The 21729-nt window shown below is 36.7% G+C and overlaps 1 protein-coding gene across 3 annotated transcripts in view; it reads right to left on the bottom strand.

Moving 5' to 3' along the window:
* Positions 1-1913: 1913 nt before the first annotated feature.
* LOC121373380 (zinc finger protein 226-like) overlaps positions 1914-21729 on the bottom strand; it is a 90245-nt gene continuing 70429 nt past the window's right edge. Inside the window, exons 2-3 of one of the 3 annotated variants that reach the window (XM_041500008.1) lie at positions 17065-17417; positions 1914-2971 (exon numbers count right to left, since the gene is read on the bottom strand). In XM_041500008.1, coding sequence (XP_041355942.1) covers positions 2037-2885 — 849 coding nt within the window. In that variant the 5' untranslated portion in view covers positions 2886-2971; positions 17065-17417 and the 3' untranslated portion in view covers positions 1914-2036. Of the gene's footprint in view, positions 2972-15455; positions 17418-21729 lie in introns of those variants that run through there. The other 2 variants (XM_041500009.1, XM_041500006.1) reach the window with 2 other exon arrangements.

The raw sequence follows: 21729 nt of genomic DNA, 5'->3' as shown, positions 1-21729 counted from the left end.
ATAGGTTTATCTATCAACAGTAATCAAATAAACGTAAAGTAACCAAGCATTTTGAAAGTACTAAAGCAAAACATGTTCTCTATCAGTCACGTTTGCTCCCAAGTTCAAGGCTATAACTGTCAAAAATGGACAAATTCCATAAATTGATAACTGTGTTATGGCTCTTGAATAAATTTCCATGAAAATTTAAATCTGATGTGGAATTAATAATGAGTAGATCTTCATAGAATTCAAACTTGATCTGTAATGTACACGATAAAGGTACGCAACAGATTTATCCATACACGTATCTTGAGACATTGCGGAACAAATGTTTGAAAAAATATTTGTGGGTCAGACTGAAAGACGGAGATGAAACATACATTTCCCTCTAGTTGGACCCGCAGGGAACTAATAACAAAGATGTAATGTTAGATTGGATGTTAGTGACATGGTTAACTTCCTGATACGGACAGTAACAGTGGATGAAATAGGGAGCTAATAACAAAGATGTAATGTTAGATTGGATGTTAGTGACACGGTTAACTTCCTGATACGGACAGTAACAGTGGATGTTAGACTGGATGTTAGAGACATGGTTAACTTCCTGATACGGACAGTAACAGTGGATGAAATAGGGAGCTAATAACAAAGATGTAATGTTAGATTGGATGTTAGTGACACGGTTAACTTCCTGATACGGACAGTAACAGTGGATGTTAGACTGCATGTTAGAGACATGGTTAACTTCCTGATACAGACAGTAACAGTGGATGAAATAGGGAACTAATAACGAAGATGTAATGTTAAATTGGATGTTAGTGACACGGTTAACTTCCTGATATTTTATTAAAGAAACCAAGTTCTAAGAAAAAATACCATACAGTGTTATGAGAGAACCAAGTACCTTCAGATATAATTTAGAATATTAGAATCTGTTTTACCAAACAAAATCTAGAATATATGATATTGAATAATTTGTAACATTAGCTTATTATACATTGACCTTAAAAACAAGGAAGGTTTTTCTTTAAAAACAAGGAAACTGGAGATGTATGGCTCAGCCTTATAATAACAAAATTATGAAATCAAACTGGTTAAAGGAAATTACACTTGCGTTAATACACCATTGTACAATTTAGTCACTTGCAAACAGGGGTGTGATACCTGTTTGGAAATAACAGCTAACATGTCTTAGGAACCTTCATACAACACTAAGTTATGGTTAGTTTTCAACATTTAAAATTTTATGATTAACTTGAATAAATCTTATGGAATTTTTTTTATTTTTTTTTATTTTTTATATATATATAACTCACTTATATCCGCTTATGGGGGATAATGCTGTGTTTTTTTGGTGTTTTTTTTTGGGGGGGGGGGGGGGGGTGGGTGTATATTTGGGTTTTTTAAAAAGAATTCTGGTCATGCAGTTGTTCTATTTTGAAATGTCTATACTGATATAAGAACTTCGAATAGGAATCTTTCTGACAAAGAATGCTTCTTTCTTGCAATAATGCTCCTTTACCAGTGTGAATGACTATAATCTAAGTTCGTGAAGATATTAACTACTCCCCCTCGATTTTCTGCACGTCAGTGTGAATCAACATATGCCGTTTCAATTGCCAATTCCATAAGAGACATTTTGCACATACCTCACATGTGAAAGGCTTAAATCATAATGAACCAACGTATGCTTGTCCAAGTATGACTTCGATGAGAAACATTTTGCACACATCTCACAACTAAAAGGTTTAACACCATTGTGAACTAGCATGTGTACTTTCAAGTTGGAACTTAGTTTGAAACATTTTGCAGAAACCTCGCATTTAAAAGACTTGATGTCAGTGTGAATTAACATATCTTGTTTCAAATGTGACCTCAATAAGAAACATTTTGCACATACATCGCAGTTAAAAGGCTTAACACCAGTGTGAATTAAAACATATTTATTCAAGTTTTTCTTATTAGAGAAACGTTTTGCAAATACCACGAATGTGAACTAGCATATGTTCTTTCAAGTCGTACCTCAAAGAAAAACGTTTTCCACACATCTGACACTAAAAAGGCGTAACACCAATGTGAATCAACACATGTCTTTTCAAATGAGAATTTGTTGAGAAACATTCTGCACACACATCACACTTAAAACGCATATCACCAGTGTGAATGAACATATGTCTTTTCAAGTTATCATTTTGTGGGAAACATTTTGCACACACCTCACACTTAAAAGACTTAACACCAGTGTGAATCAACATATGCTGTTTCAAGTGAGATTTTAGTGAAAAACACTTTGCACACACCTCACATTTTAAAGGCCTAACTCCAATGTGAATCAACATATGCTGTTTGAAACCAGAATTGCAAGAGAAATATTTTGAACAGAAGTCACATTTGAAAGGGCTAACTCCAGTGTGACTGAGCATATGTGTTTTCACTTGGGAACTCCGAGAGAAACATTTTGCACAGACCTCACATTTAAAAGGTTTAACGGCACTGTGAAACAACATATGAGTTTTCAAGGTGGAACGCTGAGAGAAATATTTTGCACACACCTCACATTTGAAATTCTTCACTCCCGTGTGAATCAACATATGAGCTTTCAAGCTAGAAGGATATGAGAAACGTTTTGCACACACCTCACATTTGAAATTCTTCACTCCAGTGTGAATCAACATGTGCTGTCTTAAGGAAGTATTCCAAACAAAACACTTTCTACACACCTCACACTGATATGGTCGTTCTCCAATGTGGATCCTCATATGCTGCTTAATGTAAGACTTGTAAGGGAAACACTTTAAGCACATCCCACATTGGAAAGGTTTTTCACAAGAATGATCTGGGTTGTTTTCACAATGTTTTGCCGAGACCTCACGTTCGACACATAGATCATCACTGTTTGACATGTTGCATTCAAGACAGTGGACCTTCGTACATGTAGTTGATCAGCTTCACGGTCTTTTGTTTCGTTGGGAGCCTCTCTGATACCACCCTGTAATGAACATCAAAATTAAAGTATAAAAAGAAGTACTAAAACAGTACTAGTAAATGAATAAATGAACCAAATATAAAGACTTGAATAACGTGACAAGAAATTTCACCTTTCGCTATGACTCTACACATGCTCTGTCTTTTCTGCAAGTTTTTTTTTTACCTCTTCATTAATAAGAACTACTGATATTTGTGTTTTGTTTGTGTTTATAATGAACCAATACACCCTGCAGACAGTTACGTTTAATGTCCGTTCAGACTTTACAAGTGGTGCTATGCAGTGCATCTGTGAATGAAGGTTTTAAATTTCAAATTGAATCAAAATAGATAGAAAGAAAACATAAATGGTGCAAATACACTTGCTTAATTGATTAACCGATATATGATCATCATTCTTGTTTCACACCTATCTTTTTCATTTTGACATCTTGTTTATACAGGCCCATAAGAACGATATCAGGTGTATGTGTGTGTGTTTTTTATTGTGTTGTGTTGCGGTGTGGTGTGGCGGGGAGTCATAGCATCATAGAGTAGGAAAACATAACCCATACATTTTCATCACTGAGTGTGGGGCACAGCCCTCACCCCCACGCCCTCGCCTCTCTGTACCCACGGGCCTGTTATACCCAATTAAAGTTCTAGTACGCAGTCCTTGGCACACATTTCATCTATCTCAGCGGGTTAATGGTTAGTTAGAGATAACTTGGTGTAGTGGCCTTACATCTATCCAATACGTCAATGAAACGACTGGAATGCGAACCCAGTTCCTATCAGCCTTAAGTCCGATAGTGCAATCAGAGAACATTTTATTTTTGAAAATATTGATTAGCGACAGTTTAGTCACTGGAAAACTGATTAGCAACTAATGTTAATCATAAGTTACTATTATACATAGTGAATTGTTGCACGATACTGAAGAAAAGTTCCCTGTTAATATATAACCACTACACCACTGAGGCCGTTATATATCTCGCTCAAATACTCACAGAAAATGACTGGAATCCAAAATAAGAAACGGACCCACGTTCTATTTAACACGTTCTAATATCTTATTCTTACGTGAAATATTCATTGTTTACATCTTTTCCCCTTTCTTTTCTTACTTTCTTTAAACATATAATAATAATAATAATAATAATAATAACAATAATAATAATAATAATAATAAATAACAATAATAAAATACGTTGCTATATAATGAAAATGGTGCCTATTTATTATTTAAATTATATTGAGTTAAAAAACGTTTGTTAGCGTGAAATATGTACATTTAGTCCAGTCAAATTAAGGTTTGACCCGCAACTAATCGCAACAGTAACAATTTTTACGAGAAATTACTCAGAAAGTGTTTAGAAACAACATATAAAAAGTATCTGAAAATATCGGTGGGGGAACATGCTTAATTTTGCGACCAAACTTTGTCCCGAAAGTATATTTAAAATATGACGTCGTGGGGCTTCGTACACATCAAGGGAGATAATAACGTTTTGTCCTTCACATTAAATTGTTGACACTTTCAGTACTATAAAAGATTATTTTACTATGTTACATCTTCTGAAAGCTTTTGTTGAGAATTTAAAATTCCATTGTGATAAATTACGTCTAAATGTGTTTATTTTACATCAAAAAATAAAGTTTCATGGCACATGCTTTCAAATTCGTTTGCGTCGTCACTGCGTTCTGTTTACATTCTAAAATGTTCGATTTATGATAATTCTGAATAATCGATCCAATTATTCAACTCGGACATCAACAATTGTGTACTGATAGCAAATATTTAATAAAAAATATTACAAATAACGCAATTTTGTTCTGCTGTTTAAAGAAATATTATAAAGTTGCTCGTTCACATTTTTTTTAACTATGGAAGCCCATATGGATCCATTGCAAATAGTGTATTTGCTAACAATGTATTCGCTAGAGACAAAATTACGATTTGCCATATATATATATATATATATATATATATATATATATATATATAATATATATAATAGCTATCAATAATATAATATTGCAAATGTGTAAACATAGATTATTTATATTTGTGTATATTTTGTCAGACAAATTTGTTTTGTGGCTTTGACGCACGTCTTGTTAGTGTTAATTTTGGGTCATTGACTTATTTTTTTGACTCGTTTCTTTTTCATTTTAATTTCTGGAAATATTTTTATTCTGTATATAATTCTACTTACCTCGGCTTGTTCCATTTTCATTTTTATTTGATTTCACAACTTACACTTTTCACCATTTAATCTAATTTTATTATAATATTAAACCTTGCCTTCACATTCTTGAAATTTTATTTTGTTTCCTTACACAGTGGATATAGCACCGGGTATTTATTATTTATTATAGTAAATATCTACACAAAATTTACGTGTGCTTCTCAAAAGCATATATTCCGTGAAAAGGATTCTCAACTGAAAGATTTGTCTGTTGGTCGAGCAATACTATAGGTATCTCGTCCTCTTTTACATTCAGCTCCTTTACTGATTTGATTTGTCAGTCAACTTCACCATTAATTTGGGTCCAAATGTTTTATCGATATACTCAATAGCCTTGAAACTAGCGCTTCTGCCTCCCAAGGAACTGGTATACTTGGTTTTGTGTCTGGCAGCTTTGTACAGTGTGTTGCAAACCAGAATTCATGTACACTTGATGGAAAGTACACCTTCGACAGAATTGGAATAATAACAGGTGTTAGATCCGGATGACGAAGCCTTGTGTCTGTAAATGAATTAATAACACTTGGAGAAAACTGAAATACCTTCGTACTTGTAAGCCAACGTCAAATAGCATGTCAACTATGAAATTTGATAAACTGAAGCATCGTACACCAGTAGATCATATCTTGTCTTAGATGAATTGGTCACTCGGGTTACACACATGCCAAGAATGTAGGGACGTACGCAGATGTACCAGAATGGTTTATACTCAAGGAAGTCATCTGTGACTTTTGTACCGACGATCGACATGAATGCTGGCAATCCTTCATGTATTTACTCAACGATGGTCTTTGTATCTGATCATTCCTGGCGATAGGGATCAACATCAGTATTAACCTTTGATCAGCCATTGTAGTGGGAAGCAAACACTAGCATCAATAATGAACCTTCAACAAGTCCCCTCTGCTCTATTGTCTTGTGATTGGGAGGGTTACATACAGAAATGAGTTGTATTGGCTGCATTGTCCATATAATGAGTGGTTTGGGTCTGCAGCAGATTATACAGAAAGTGTATGCATTTATTACTGCCAATCCAAGAGGAAAGACAGTAAAAATACAATTTATTCTAGATATTGGCATACAAGATTTGCTTGTCTCTCGAACGTTTAAAAAAATTACATTGCCCTATACTGAATTGGGTGACGAGTGCAGTCCTCAAAGTATTGAAGATGAAACCATAGCTGATTCCACAGTTGACATTTCAAACGTAGATATCGAAATATATGCCCAAGTAGAAGACGTGAGGGTAGATGAATGAATGAATGAATTAATGTTTAACGACACCCCAGCACGAAAAATACATCGGCTATTGGGTGTCAAACTATGGTAATGCAAATAAATAAAGTGATGATCAACATCAATATAAAAATTCAAGGTTTAAACAAAAACAGTGTAAAGAACAGTGTAAAAAACTGTGCAAAAACACAAATATCATAGAATTTTACGGATACTGAATTTTACTCAAAACTTCAATTTTGTGCTGTATTGGCCATTCTCAAAGAGAATGTTACACCCCTGCACCACGGTGAGGTTACAGCACGCGCAGGGGCAAAAATATCTAATATTCAAAAAGAAATAAATACTAATTTTCAGAACATAAATGAAAATATTTTTGATGAACTGCAAGACACACAACGGAAATTAGAATCTATTCGAGATAAGAAAACAGAAGGCGCCTATATAAGGTCAAGGACATTGTCGTATCAATTAGGCGACAAGCCAAGTTCATATTTCTATAGTTTAGAAACTAGAAATTTTGTTTCAAAGACAATTTTAAATTAGAGACACCTACAGGAACTATTACTTCAACAGGCGAAATATTAAACGAACAGAGGCGTTTTTACCAATCATTATATAGCTTTAAAAGTGTTTCAACTGAAAAGATTAATGACTTAATTAACACGAATTTAAAGGAAGAAACCGATTTAGAAACAAAAATATCTAAATGAATGAATGAATGAATGTTTAATGACACCCCAGTACGAAAAATACATCGGCTATTGGGTGTCAAACTATGGTAATGCAAATAAATAAAGTGATGATCAACATCAATATAAAAATTCAAAGTTTAAACAAAAACAGTGTAAAGAACAGTGTAAAGAACTGTGCAAAAACACAAATATCACAGAATTTTACGGATACTGAATTTTACTCAAAACTTCAATTTTGTGCTGTATTGGCCATTCTCAAAGAAAATGTTACACCCCTGCACCACGGTGAGGTTACAGCACGCGCAGGGGCTGAGGGTAGATGAGGAAAAGGAACTATTTTGAAGAAGGCGGCTGTCAGTTCTGTCTTACTCACAAGATGCAAGATCTGGAAAAAGACAACCTAGGAGTATGCTTCATGTTCAAGATAGGTCATCACGTTCTACGGAGACGTGATAGCTTTTGGGCTGGATTTTCCTCCCATGATAACCAATGTTCAACAATGCATGGCGGTGATGCTGGTAGGTGATTTACAAAGCAGCTGGAGCATGCATGCAGCTGGTCAATTATTAGTGAAGACACAGACCTTCTTATCGTCTTGTACTGCTATGCTGCTATTAAATTAAGCTATACTTTTAGACTAACAATATAAACCAAAGAGTGGGATATCTAGAAAATGAAGATGGTGCTTGGGCAAAATATATGTCGCTCACTTCTTTTAATAGTTTACAGTTTGTGATAAAACATGAAAGCTTGTTTGTATTGAAAAGGGAGAAGTCCTCAAAAACATTTTTGTCCACTATAATTACAAAACTTTAGTTGCATACTTTCTGAAAGAAGATTTAAGCAAAGACATTGCAGTTAAGTATGACTTATACAGCTAACGCAGAAAACAATTTCAGAAATTATCTGTGTACAAGTTCAAACCGTGCCTCCAAATCACAGCAAGCGGGTGTTATTGCAATATCGACACTGGATTAGCGTAGATGATCATGATGCTGAGTTAGATCCACAGACATGGAGAAACACAGTATTCACCAAACACAACTATGCCACCATTGCCTGGAAAGCTGCTTGAGATAATTTGATGTAGGTGTTTTAAGTTAACACAAAACGATGCACGGATATGGAATGTTCCGTCATTTGCGGAGAATGACGATGTACGAGTGGTTCCAATTCTCCGATTTCAACAGACAGTGAAGTCGACTACGGTGAACGGTACATGAAATGGACTAAAAGTAACCATGAATAAATTAAAAAATAAAGTGACAATGACATAACAAACAGACTGAAAGTAGCCGCGAATAAACCTAATAATACAGTGACGTATCAAATATACTGGAAGTAGCCATGAACAAACTAAAAAATATAGTGACAGTGACGTATTAAATACACTGAAAGTAACCGTGAATAAACTTTTAACAATGCAGTGACAGTGACATGTTAAATAGACTAAAAGTAGCAATGAATAGACCGAAATTACAGTGATTTGACAAATTCACACACATACACACACACATACACACACACACACACACACATATATATACATGTTACATACACTAAAGGTAGCAATGAATAGACCGAAATTACAGTGATTTGACAAATTCACACACACACACACACACACACACACACACACACACACACATATATACTCTTAAAAAAAGTAGGGGACCGAAATTACAGTGATTTGACAAATTCACACACATACACACATGTATATATATACTCTTAAAAAAAGTAGGGGACCGAAATTACAGTGATTTGACAAATTCACACACATACATACACACACACACACACACACACACACACACACACATACATACATATATATATATATATATATATATATATATATATATATATATATATATATATATATATATATATATATATACTCTTAAAGAAAGTAGGGGAACTCTAATAAGAATTTACAATTGCCAAAATTGTAAGGTATATTAGCTGTGGGGTATGGTTATATGATAATAGTGAATTAATTGGGCAAACATTACAACCGGTAGTTCAGTATTACAGTAGGTTTTATGACCACCAAAGATCTTGAAGGACGATTGGGGTCAGAAGTGAAATTTGAAACAATTTCAGAAATTATCTGTGTTCAAACCGTGCCTCCAAATCAAATGCTGTAGCCTGTCACAGCAAGCGGGTGTTATTGCAATATCGACAGTGGATTAGCGTAGATGATCATGATGCTGAGTTAGATCCACAGACATGGAGAAACACACAGTATTCACCAAAAACAGCTATGCCACCATTGCCTGGAAAGCTGCTTGAGATAATTTGATGTAGGTGTTTTAAGTTAACATGCGACACAAAACGATGCACAGATATGGAATGTTCCGTCATTTGCGGAGAATGACGCTGTACGAGTGGTTCCAATTCTCCGATTTCAACAGACAGTGAAGTCGACTACGGTGAACGGTACATGAAATGGACTAAAAATAACCATGAATAAATTAAAAAATAAAGTGACAATGACATAACAAACAGACTGAAAGTAGCCGCGAATAAACCTAATAATACAGTGACGTATCAAATACACTGGAAGTAGCCATGAACAAACTAAAAAATATAGTGACAGTGACGTATTAAATACACTGAAGGTAACCGTGAATAAACTTTTAACAATGCAGTGACAGTGACATGTTAAATACACTAAAAGTAGCAATGAATAGACCGAAATTACAGTGATCTGACAAATTCACACACACACACACACACACACACACACACACACACACACATATATATACTATTAAAAAAAGTAGGGGAACTCTAATAAGAATTTACAATTGCCAAAATTGTAAGGTATATTAGCTGTGGGCAATGGTTATATGATAATAATGAATTAATTGGGCAAACATTACAACCGGTAGTTCAGTATTACAGTAAGTTTTATGACCACCAAAGATCTTGAAGGACGATTGGGGTCAGAAGTGAAATTTGAAAGTTGACGTTTTTTTTATCAGTAAATCGCAAATTCAAACAATAAAAATGACTAAAAACAAAACAATAACAACTGTATGATCAACATAATGAAAACGATTGACAGAAATAATGTTCAAAATTGAGAATGACACCCCACGCACGTGTACGGGACAACTGCGCGATGCACGTGCAAACTATGGAATGTGTTTTCGTCTGTTGATAAATATATATATATATATATATATATATATATATATATATATATATATATATATTGACAGTGATCCCAAACCAAGCGGGAAAGTTTCGATGGGGTGTGATGGCCTTACATTGGGATTTCCCCCTAAATACGATCGCCGTGTAGATAGCCAGCCCTCATTAGCCGAGTCTATGTGCACGGCCGTCGGGTATACAGTCACCTCTATATTAAGTGTAGTAGATGGCGGCTTCCAGTGTCGTTGTATTTATGGAAGTAATATGTGTATGCAGTGTTTAGCATGATGTGTGTAATGTAGTAGACTAGTCCTCAGCGCAAAAAGATCCTTGCGAAGTGCAACTTCGGTCAAGTACGAAAAAGCGGTTATTAGTACAAATCAAAAGATAAGAAGCTATCAGAAAGGTCAAAAACTGTTAAAACGGCCTTGCATATTATATTACAGATTACACAAATGCACAAAGAGGGACAACGCAATAACAGATACACACAGAAAACAATTGACAATGATTTTAAAAAGTGTATGTTTACAATGTTCAAATTTAAAAGTTCACAAAACAATATATAAATCATCCGCATAACAAACAACATACCATCAATAGATCTAAAATAACTTATTCATGCATATTATTACAATTTAAATCACTTTTAGTTCATACTTTTTCCAAATAATAGTTTTAGGACAAACATTTTCAATGTAAAGATATGAGAAATTGTGGATTTGCCGAAGGGAAGATAATTGTGGCGAGATTGTGACGTCATAGATTATTTTTTTTTACTAAATTATATTCTACAAAAAAACACAGTCTGTTATCTTTAAGATGATAGATAATTTAAGAAAATATATCAATTAATAAGATGGTTATGGTGGAAAATGTATCCCTACCCTCTAATGAAACACACACACCAATATTTCTCCTATGGATCATATACATACAATTTTATGCATTTTCCCCCTCAACTACGCCTTGCTATTTTTAATATGTTGTAGATGAGGCATTTCAGATTTAAAAAACATTGAAATCAATTCTGTTGCAATTACTTGTGGGTTGACCACTTTTTGGAGCTAATTTGACTGGACTAATCTGATTAAAAAGTATAACGCAGAAAGCATTACAAATGGCAACGAAAAAGAACAGCAATTGTCAGACTTTCACAGAAGAGACCGGGCTGTCACGATAAACACAGTCCAATCCCGTGTGCTGTTTCGTCTAACAGATAATGAGATACTAAAGAGTCAGACTAACATATTTGCTGAGAATAAATTTGTTTGTAGACAAAATTAGGCAATGCGTACACGTTAGTGATTTATGTGACCCTCAAGAAACATTTTCTATCTGTAATTTATAAATATAAAACGCGGAAAATTGCTCTGATAAACTGAAGAAACATACCAAAGAACAACCGGGTTTATCACAAAGGAAACGGTAACGAGAAAGCTATTCTGACCTGTTGCTCGGACTACGATGATATGCGGACTACGATTAATTATGTGTACTTTATCAATAGCTCGAGGCAGTTTTGTAGAGGGCGGTGAGAAGGGCGGGTGATAACAGGTGTTTATATGAGGGAGGAACAGGGGAGGTTGGAAGGAATTTGCTTTTATTCTATTTGTTCTTCTTTTTTCTTTTGTTTTAATAAACGAACCCAGATTTTCGCATAAGCAAAAAAATAAAATAAATCGATTAGATACAGCACGAACCACTCCAATAACTGGTATAACAAAGGCCGTGGCATGTACTATCCTGTCGGGATGGTGTATATAAAATAACTCTTGCTGCTAATCGAAAAGAGTAGCCCATGCAGTGACGACAGCGGGTTTCCTCTCTCAATATATGTGTGGTCGTAACCATATGTCAATATAACCGTAAATAAAATGTGTTGAGTGCGTGGTTAAATAAACATTTCCTTCCTTCTGTGTGTGTGCCTCAGTGTTCTTATCAGGCGCGGATTATAGGGGTGGGGTGGGGGTGGGGGTCCAGTTGAACCCCCCCCCCCCCCGGCTAAAAAACCCACCCCACCACGTAGATCTAAATTGATGTCCATGTAAAATTTATAATTTCAAATTATAAACATTTACATATTGTTTCGGAAACCCCCCTTACCTAAAGCATAATCGGGCCCTGCTTATTAGATTTGTAGTCAATTGAATAATCAATCTGATATCATAAATGTTTTAATAATTGTTAACCTATTACCTTTTACATATGGCAAACTCTGAGCCCAATCTACATTTTCACTTAATTCCGGGCGAGTTGTCATTACTGAACAGCAAGGGGGTGGGACGTAGCCCAGTGGTAAAGAGCTCGCTTGATGCGCGGTCAGTTTGGTATCGATCCCTGTCGGTGGACCCACTGGGCTATTTCTTACTCCAGCCAGTGCATCACGACAGGTATACCAAAGGCTGTGGTATGTGCTATCCTGTCTGTGGGATGGTGCATATAAAAGATCCCTAGCTACTAATTGGAAAATGTATCGGGTTTCATCTCTAACAATATATGTCTAAATTACCAAATATTTGACATAAAATAGACGATGATTAATAAATCAGTGCTCTAGTGGTGTCGTTAAACAAAGTTCTTTTTTTGGCTGAACAACCATTAAGTACTACCCCAGCAGTACAGATTAACACGGCCTTTGATATACCAGTCGAGGCGTACAGGTTGGGATGGGGGAAAATCCAACGAGATAATACCTCCACCGAGGTGGGTCGATCCTACGACACAAGTATCTGAGGCGAGTGCCTTACCGACTGAGCTAATTCTTTACCGAAACTCCAACAACAGTTGCGTAGGAAGGTGCCAACAATGGGGATGGCGTGGGGGTGGGGGTGGGGGTGAACACACGTATATAAATATAAATAAACCATCTATGCTGCTACTGCATCAAGAAAAGTATGTGTGTGCATGCCACCCCCCACCCCCCCCACCCACCCAGAGTGGTGGTGGTGGGGGGGGGGGGGCCCCAACGCCCCCCCCCCCCCCCCCCCCCACCCACCCAGAGTGGTGGTGGTGGGGGGGGGGGGGGGCATGCACACACATTACAAAGAAGATTAAACTGACCTAGAAGAAATAATTATAATGAAACGACACTATTATTCAATATGTTTTATTAAACAGTTAGTAAAGAAAAGGAAATAGGTTTATCTATCAACAGTAATCAAATGAACGTAAAGTAACCAAGCATTTTGAAAGTACTAAAGCAAAACATGTTCTCTATCAGTCACGTTTGCTCCCAAGTTCAAGGCTATAACCGTCAAAAATGGACAAATTCCATAAATTGATAACTGTGTTATGGCTCTTGAATAAATTTCCATGAAAATTTAAATCTGATGTGGAATTAATAATGAGTAGATCTTCATAGAATTCAAACTTGATCTGCAATGTACACGATAAAGGTACGCAAAACATTTATCCATACACCTATCTTGAGACATTGCGGAACAAATGTTTGAAAAAATATTTGTGGGTCCGACTGAAAGACGGAGATGAAACATACATGTCCCTCTAGTTGGATCCGCAGGGAACTAGTAACAAAGATGTAATGTTAGATCGGATGTTAGTGACACGGTTAACTTCCTGATATGGACAGTAACAGTGGATGTTAGAGACATGGTTAACTCCCTGATACAGACAGTAACAGTGGATGAAATAGGGAACTAATAACAAAGATATAATGTTAGATTGGATGTTAGTGACACGGTTAATTTCCTGATACGGACAGTAACAGTGGATGAAATAGGGAACTAATAACGAAGATGTAATGTTAGATTGGATGTTAGTGACACGGTTAACTTCCTGATATGGACAGTAACAGTGGATGTTAGACTGGATGTTAGTCACATGGTTAACTTCCTGATACGGACAGTAACAGTGGATGAAATAGGGAACTAATAACGAAGATGTAATGTTAGATTGGATGTTAGTGACACGGTTAACTTCCTGATACGGACAGTAACAGCGGATGAAATAGGGAACTAATAACGAAGATGTAATGTTAGATTGGATGTTAGTGACACAGTTAACTTCCTGATACGGACAGTAACAGTGGATGAAATAGGGAACTAATAACGAAGATGTAATGTTAAATTGGATGTTAGTGACACGGTTAACTTCCTGATATTTTAATAAAGAAACCAAGTTCTAAGAAAAAATATCATACAGTGTTATGAGAGAACCAAGTACCTTCAGATATAATTTAGAATATTAGAATCTGTTTTACCAAACAAAATCTAGAATATGTGATATTGAATAATTTGTAACTTTAGCTTGTTATACATTGACCTTCAAAACAAGGAATGTTTTTCTTAAAAACAAGGAAACTGGAGACGTATGGCTCAGCCTTATAATAATAAAATTATAAAATCAAAACTTGTTGAAGGAAATTACACTTGCGTTAATACACCATGGTACAAGTTAGTCACTTGCAAACAGGGGTGTGATACCTGTTTGGAAATAACAGCTAACATGTCTTAGGAACCTTCATACAACACAATCTAATTAAAATTGGCTCCACTATTACATATGGATCTAAAGACAGCCAGTTGGAGCTCATGTCCACCAATCAAAATCTTACTTGCAGAATCCTGCCAGTGATTTAAAACTAACAACACTGCGTAGTCCCCAATGTCCAGGTAACATTTCGTCTGTAAATAATAATTTAAATATTGACCAATCACACTTCGCATTTTATAACGTTATTTGGGAGCATACAAATTGTAAAAATATCGGGCGAGTCTATTTTAGTGGCCGCAGTACAGCGAACCATACCAATACGTACTGGGTGGGTTATCAGTCTTCAATTTTACATTACAAATTATTTATTTTATAAAATAAAACATGTTTTAAGGCATTCGTAATTCACACGAAACATGTCGTATACCCTCAGGATAATTCGGAATGTTTTCAAATTATTTTTAAATCACTGGCAGGATTCTGCAAGTAAGGTTTTGATTGGTGGACATGAGCTCCAACTGGCTGTCTTTAGATCCACATGTAATAGTGGAGCTAATTTTAATTAGATTGCATACAACACAAAGTTATGGTTAGTTTTCAACATTTAAAATTTTATGATTAACTTGAATAAATCTTATGGAATTTGTTATTTTATTTTTAATTTTTTTTATATATATAACTCACTTATATTCGCTTATGGGGGATAATGGTGTGGGTTTTTTTTTGGAGGGGGAGGGGGGGTATATTTGTTTTTTTTAAACAGAATTTTGGTGATGCAGTTGTTCTATTTTGAAATGTCTATACTGATATAAGAACCTCGAATAGGAATCTTTCTGACAAAGAATGCTTCTTTCTTGCAATAATGCTCCTTTACTAGTGTGAATGACTATAATCTAAGTTCGGGAAGATATTAACTACTCCCCGTCGATTTTCTGCACGTCAGTGTGAATCAACATATGCCATTTCAATTGCCAATTCCATGAGAAACATTTTGGACACACCTCACATGTGAAAGGCTTAAGATGATTATGAACCAACATATGCTTGTTCAAGTATGACTTCAATGAGAAACATTTTGCACACACCTCACATGTGAAAGGCTTAACACCAGAATGAACGAACGTATGCTTGTTCAAGTATGACTTCGATGAGAAACATTTTGCACACACTTCGCATTTAAAAGACTTGACATCAGTGTGAATTAAAAGATGCTTTTTCAATTGTTTTTTCTTAGTGAAACATTTTGTACACACATCACAACTAAAAAGCGTCATCCCAGTGTGAACTAGCATATGTTCTTTCAAGTTGCAGCTCAAAGAAAACATTTTTGCACACACCTCACACTTAAACGGCGTAACACCAGTGTGAATCAACATATGTCTTTTGAAATGAGAATTTTGTGAGAAAGATTTTGCACACACCTCACATGTGAAAGGCTTAACACCAGAATGAACCAACATATGCTTGTTCAAGTATGACTTCGATGAGAAACATTTTGCACAAACCTCACAACTAAAAGGTTTAACACCACTGTGAACTAGCATGTGTACTTTCAAGTTACAGCTTCGTTTGAAACATTTTGCACAAACCTCGCATTTAAAAGACTTGACATCAGTGTGAATTAAAACATGACTTTTCAAGTAGTTCATCTTAGTAAAACGTTTTGCACACACATCACAACTAAAAGGTGTAACCCCAGTGTGAACTAGCATATGTTGTTTCAAGTTGTGACTCAACGAAAAACGTTTTGCACACACCTCACACTTAAAAGATTTAACCCCAGTGTGAATGAACATATGCTGTTTTAAGTGAGGTTTTAGTGAAAAACATTTTCCACACACCTCACACTTAAAAGACTTAACCCCAGTGTGAATGAACATATGCCGTTTTAAGTGAGGTTTTAGTGGAAAACATTTTGCACACACCTCACATTTGAAAGGCCTAACTCTAGTGTGAATGACCATATGACTTTTCAAGTTGGAAGGTTTTCTGAAGCATTTTGCACAAACTTCACAATTAAAATGCTTAACATCAGTGTGAATCAACATATGCTGTTTCAAACCAGAACTGCAAAAGAAACATTTTGAACAGAAGTCACATTTGAAAGGTCTAACTCCAGTGTGACTGAGCATATGTCTTTTCACGTGGGAACTCCGAGAGAAACATTTTGCACAGACCTTGCATTTAAAAGGTTTAACGGCACTGTGAAACAACATATGAGTTTTCAAGCTGGAACGCTTAGGGAAATTCTTCACTCCCGTGTGAATCAACATATGGGCGTTCAAGATGGAAGAATACGAGAAACGTTTTGCACACACCTGACATTTGAAATTCTTCACTCCAGTGTGAATCAACATATGCTGTCTCAAGGAAGTATTCCAAAGAAAACACTTTCTACAAACCTCACACTCATATGGTCGTTGACCATTGTGGATCCTCATATGCTGCTTAATGTAAGACTTGTAAGAGAAACACTTTAAGCACATCCCACATTGGAAAGGTTTTTCACAAGAATGATCTGGGTTGTTTTCACAATGTTTTGCTGAGACCTCACGTTCAACACACTGACCATCACTGTTTGACATGTTGCATTCAAGACAGTGGACCTTCGTACATGTAGTTGATCAGCTTCACAGTCTTTTGTTTCGTTGGGAGCCTCTCTAATACCACCCTGGAATGAACATCAAAATAAAAGTATGAAAAGAAGTACTAAAACTACTAGTAACTGAACAAATGAGCCACAAGTCTTGAATAGGTTGACAAGAAATTTCACCTTTCGCTATTACTCGACACATGCTCTGTCTTTTCTGCAAGTTTTTGTTTTATCTCTTCATTAATAAGAACTACTGATATCTGTCTTTTCTGCAGGTTTTTTTTTAACCTCTTTATTGGGAAGAACTACTGATATTTGTGTTTTGTTTGAGTTTATAATGAACCAATACACCCTGCAGAGAGTTCATCTGTTCTATTCTGGAATCTGGAACTATTTTCTCGTGCCCCTATCCATATATGGTTCAGGCACGCCCACCATGGATCCATGTTCTGGCATCGCCAGTCCACGGTTCCATGGCGGGAGGGGGGAGGTGGGGGTGTATTTATATGAGGGGGACATAAAAATATAGTAAGACCTTAAAATTATTGCTACACGAAAAAAAAGGGGGAATATAACTGCATTTAATTTCTTATTATTATTTATCTAAAACATTATTACACTATCTGCAAATTTATAAATTAATTAATTTATCTTTTTTCTTAATATATATAATATTACTATGCACCAGTATAAAATATGAAGTCAGGCTATAACATTTAATGTAACTTTAGTTGGTGCCATTTTTGACCGAGCAGTTCAAAATATTGTTTTCCACTATTAATACATAAAAAAAATGTATCTTAATAGCCTAGCATTAGCCCTAGAGGGAGGAGGCTGGTATAGGCGGGGGGGGGGGGGGGGGGGGGGGGCATCGCGTCCAATCCAGTTCGCGCGAAACCCCATGGTAGGTCCAAAGGCCGGCCGGATTCCCACGGGGCAGGCGTGCCGGGGGGGGGGGGGGGAAGAGGCCTCCTACCAGGCAAACTATCGGTCAAAACCGCCGACGCCCTACCGCACCCAAATAAGCATCCTATCACGGCGTTCCCCCCCCCCCCCCATCCTGTCTAACCCAAAGTTATCCATACAGCCATTCGGACATTGTTAGGATGTAGATATGAAAGGAAGGGTGGGTAGGAATGATAGGGTAAGGGATGATATGTGATGTAAAACCCGCCAATCACGTCCGGACCGCCGCGGTGGAAACGTATCTCCGGAGAAATCATTTCGTTGTTATGTCCGAGGTGTCTCCTGGAATTCCTTCAGCAATCGTACCCCTACACCCGCTAGGGTGCGTCACCTAAACGGATGACAAGGTCATTGCTATATAAGCCTTGGTGTCGTCCAGATGACCACTGTTCGTTAGGTGGACGGCACCAAGTAGCAGTCCGGTTTTTTTCATTTAGTTATATTAACTAAGGACTGCTCGGGTTAATACCTGTTTAAAAGTTAAAAAGTGAAGTAAAAGAAAAGTGTACATATATGATTAAAACAATAATTAAAATGCCAAGAGGAAAATTTACTAATTATATTAAAATTAAAAGAAGGGGGAGTGGCTTAACCCAACTGGGCATCCAGCCTCTCCCACAACACATAGCAGTAGCCATCATTCTCTTCCCATTTATTTCGACCGGCAGCTGAATGCATCTGTGAATCCACATTTTCAATTTCCAATTGAATCAAAATAGATACTACGAAAAAATAAATGGTGCAAATTCACTTATCTCTTTCATTTCGAAATCTTCTTGTTTATACAGGCCCATAAGAACGATATCAGGTGTATGTGTGTGTGGTGTGGTGTGGTGTGGAGTGGTGTACAGGGGTTCAACATTTATCAAAAGAATTACTTTCCACAGGGCAAGTGCCAATCAGATATTCACTTGCCCCATATATTCTTGCACTTGCCCATACTTATTAAGGTAACCAATTGTGTTACTCCTATTTAATTTAAAGGCCTATTGTCACAGACCACTGACCTATTTACTGGTCTAACAAAGTATTACTTGAACAAAAATTATTTGATTTGTCCCTAAATGTACTTTATTCAACCATCTTCATAACCACCATACTCCATTTATTAATGATATTTTGTAAAAATAATTGAATTATGGCAATAGTCCATAATTCAAAAACTAAAATTGCCGAGAGGATTGACATGGATTTCACTCCATCATGGTTCAGTTACGGTGATGCGATAGCTAGATTTGGTTTCTAACAATTAATGTACTTTTATTTATTATCCATTTTTAGAGAAATACGGTCCTTAAATCCGTGACAGTGTGCCTTTAATAGTGTAATAATCTTGAAAGTAATTGGTTTAATTGCACAAATAAAGAATTTTGCCAGTAGGTTACAACACTTACCTAGGAAGTACTAAATGTATATGTCTGTCCAGTAGTATCAACTCTCTTCTCTATTTGTTGATTTAAACTTTATTTTTTAAATAGTGTCCATTTGTTGATTTAAACTTTGTTATTTGTTTGGTAGTGTCCACTTGTTCATCTAAATATAATTATTGTGTCAATGTATGTATTAGTGGCCACATGTATGGGCGCAGATGTTGTGAGATCCCTTTCCACTCGTGAATCATTCTTTTATGGCTGGCATTGGTTCAAAAATATTTAGGGATTTTGGCCCATGTGTCATTATTGTGTGTATATTATTTAACATTTTGTGCCCCAAAACACTTCTCTGGGATGTTTTTACCCTGTTAATAGCTCAGAAAAGTCTCTCGCAAACAGCCATGGCTGGACTCATAGTAAACATCAGCTCTGTTACTTTTCAAATGTTTTTAAATAAACAACAGCCTTCCCGGGTGTACATCGATTGCAGCCTTGTATTTTTAATGTTTATAAAATACCTCTTGCGCTCATCTAAAAGAGAGCCCCTGCAGTGGACACAGCGGGTTCCTCTCTCAATATGTGTGGTCCGACCATATTCAATATAACCAGTAAATAATGTGTTGAGTGCGTGGTAAATAAACAGTTTCCTTCTGCTGTGTGTGGTGAATCCGTCTCTGTGTTTCTTATCAGGCGCGGATTATCGGGGTGGGGTGGGTGTGGGGTCCAGTTGAAACCCCCCCCGGGCTAAAAACCCACCCACCACTAGAGTCTAAACTTGATCCATGTAAAATTTTATAATTTCAAATTATAACATTTACATATTGTTTCGGAAACCCCCTTACCTAAAGCATATCGGGCCCCTCCTATTAGATTTTTAGTCAATTGAATAATCTATCTGATCTCATAAATGTTTTTAATAATTGTTAACCTTCCCATTACCTTTTACAGTGGGGCAAACACTACTGAGCCCAATCTACAGGTTCACTTAATTCCGGGCGAGTGGCATTACTGAACAGCAAGGGGGTGGGACGTAGCCAGTGGTAAGAGCTCGCTTGATGCGCGGTCAGTTTGGTATCGATCCCTGTCGGTGGACCCACTGGGCTAATTTCGTACTCCAGCCAGTGGCATCCGACATGTATACCAAAGCTGTGTATGTGCTATCCTGGCCTGTGGGATGGTGCATATAAAAGATCCCATCTACTAATTGGAAAATGTATCGGTTTCATCTCTACAATATATGTCTAAATTACCATATTTTGATAAAAGACGATGATTATAAATCCGTGCTCTAGTTGTGCGTAAACAAAGTTTCTTTTTTTGGGCTGCACAACCATTATACTACCCCAGCAGTACAGATTAACACGCCTTTGAAACCGTCGAGCTTACAGGTTTGGGATTGGGGGAAAACCACCTACTAATACCTCCACCGAGGTGGGTCGATTCCTACGACACAAGTACCTGAGGCGAGTGCCTTACCGACTGAGGCTATTCTTTACCGCGGAGGCAAAATCTATAGCCCCTCTGGATGGACCGGTAGGGGAGTACTACCGGTCTAATAATTAGCTGCTAATTGGTGACTACCGTGTGAGCTAGGGTAATCCTTTTGAAATACAGCGCGTGTTCGAAGCCCTAGTGGTATATGGACACGTATAACCAGTCACTGAGCTAAGCTAAGAAGTACAGCGCGTGTTCGAAGCCCTAGTGGTATATGGACACGTTGAACCAGTCACTGAGCTAAGCTAAGAAGTACAGCGCGTGTTCGAAGCCCTAGTGGTATATGGACACGTTAAACCAGTTACAGAGCTAAGCTAAGAAGTACTAGTGGTATATGGACACGTTGAACCAGTCACTGAGCTAAGCTAAGAAGTACAGCGCGTGTTCGAAGCCCTAGTGGTATATGGACACGTTAAACCAGTCACTGAGCTAAGCTAAGAAGTACAGCGCGTGTTCGAAGCCCTAGTGGTATATGGACACGTTGAACCAGTCACTGAGCTAAGCTAAGAAGTACAGTGCGTGTTCGAAGCCCTAGTGGTATATGGACACGTATAACC

The sequence above is a fragment of the Gigantopelta aegis genome, chromosome 5 (assembly GCF_016097555.1).
Source record: "Gigantopelta aegis isolate Gae_Host chromosome 5, Gae_host_genome, whole genome shotgun sequence".
Lineage (NCBI taxonomy): Eukaryota > Metazoa > Mollusca > Gastropoda > Neomphalida > Peltospiridae > Gigantopelta > Gigantopelta aegis.
Note: the sequence above shows the minus strand (reverse complement) of the source record. Positions and strands in the feature narration are given on the sequence as shown.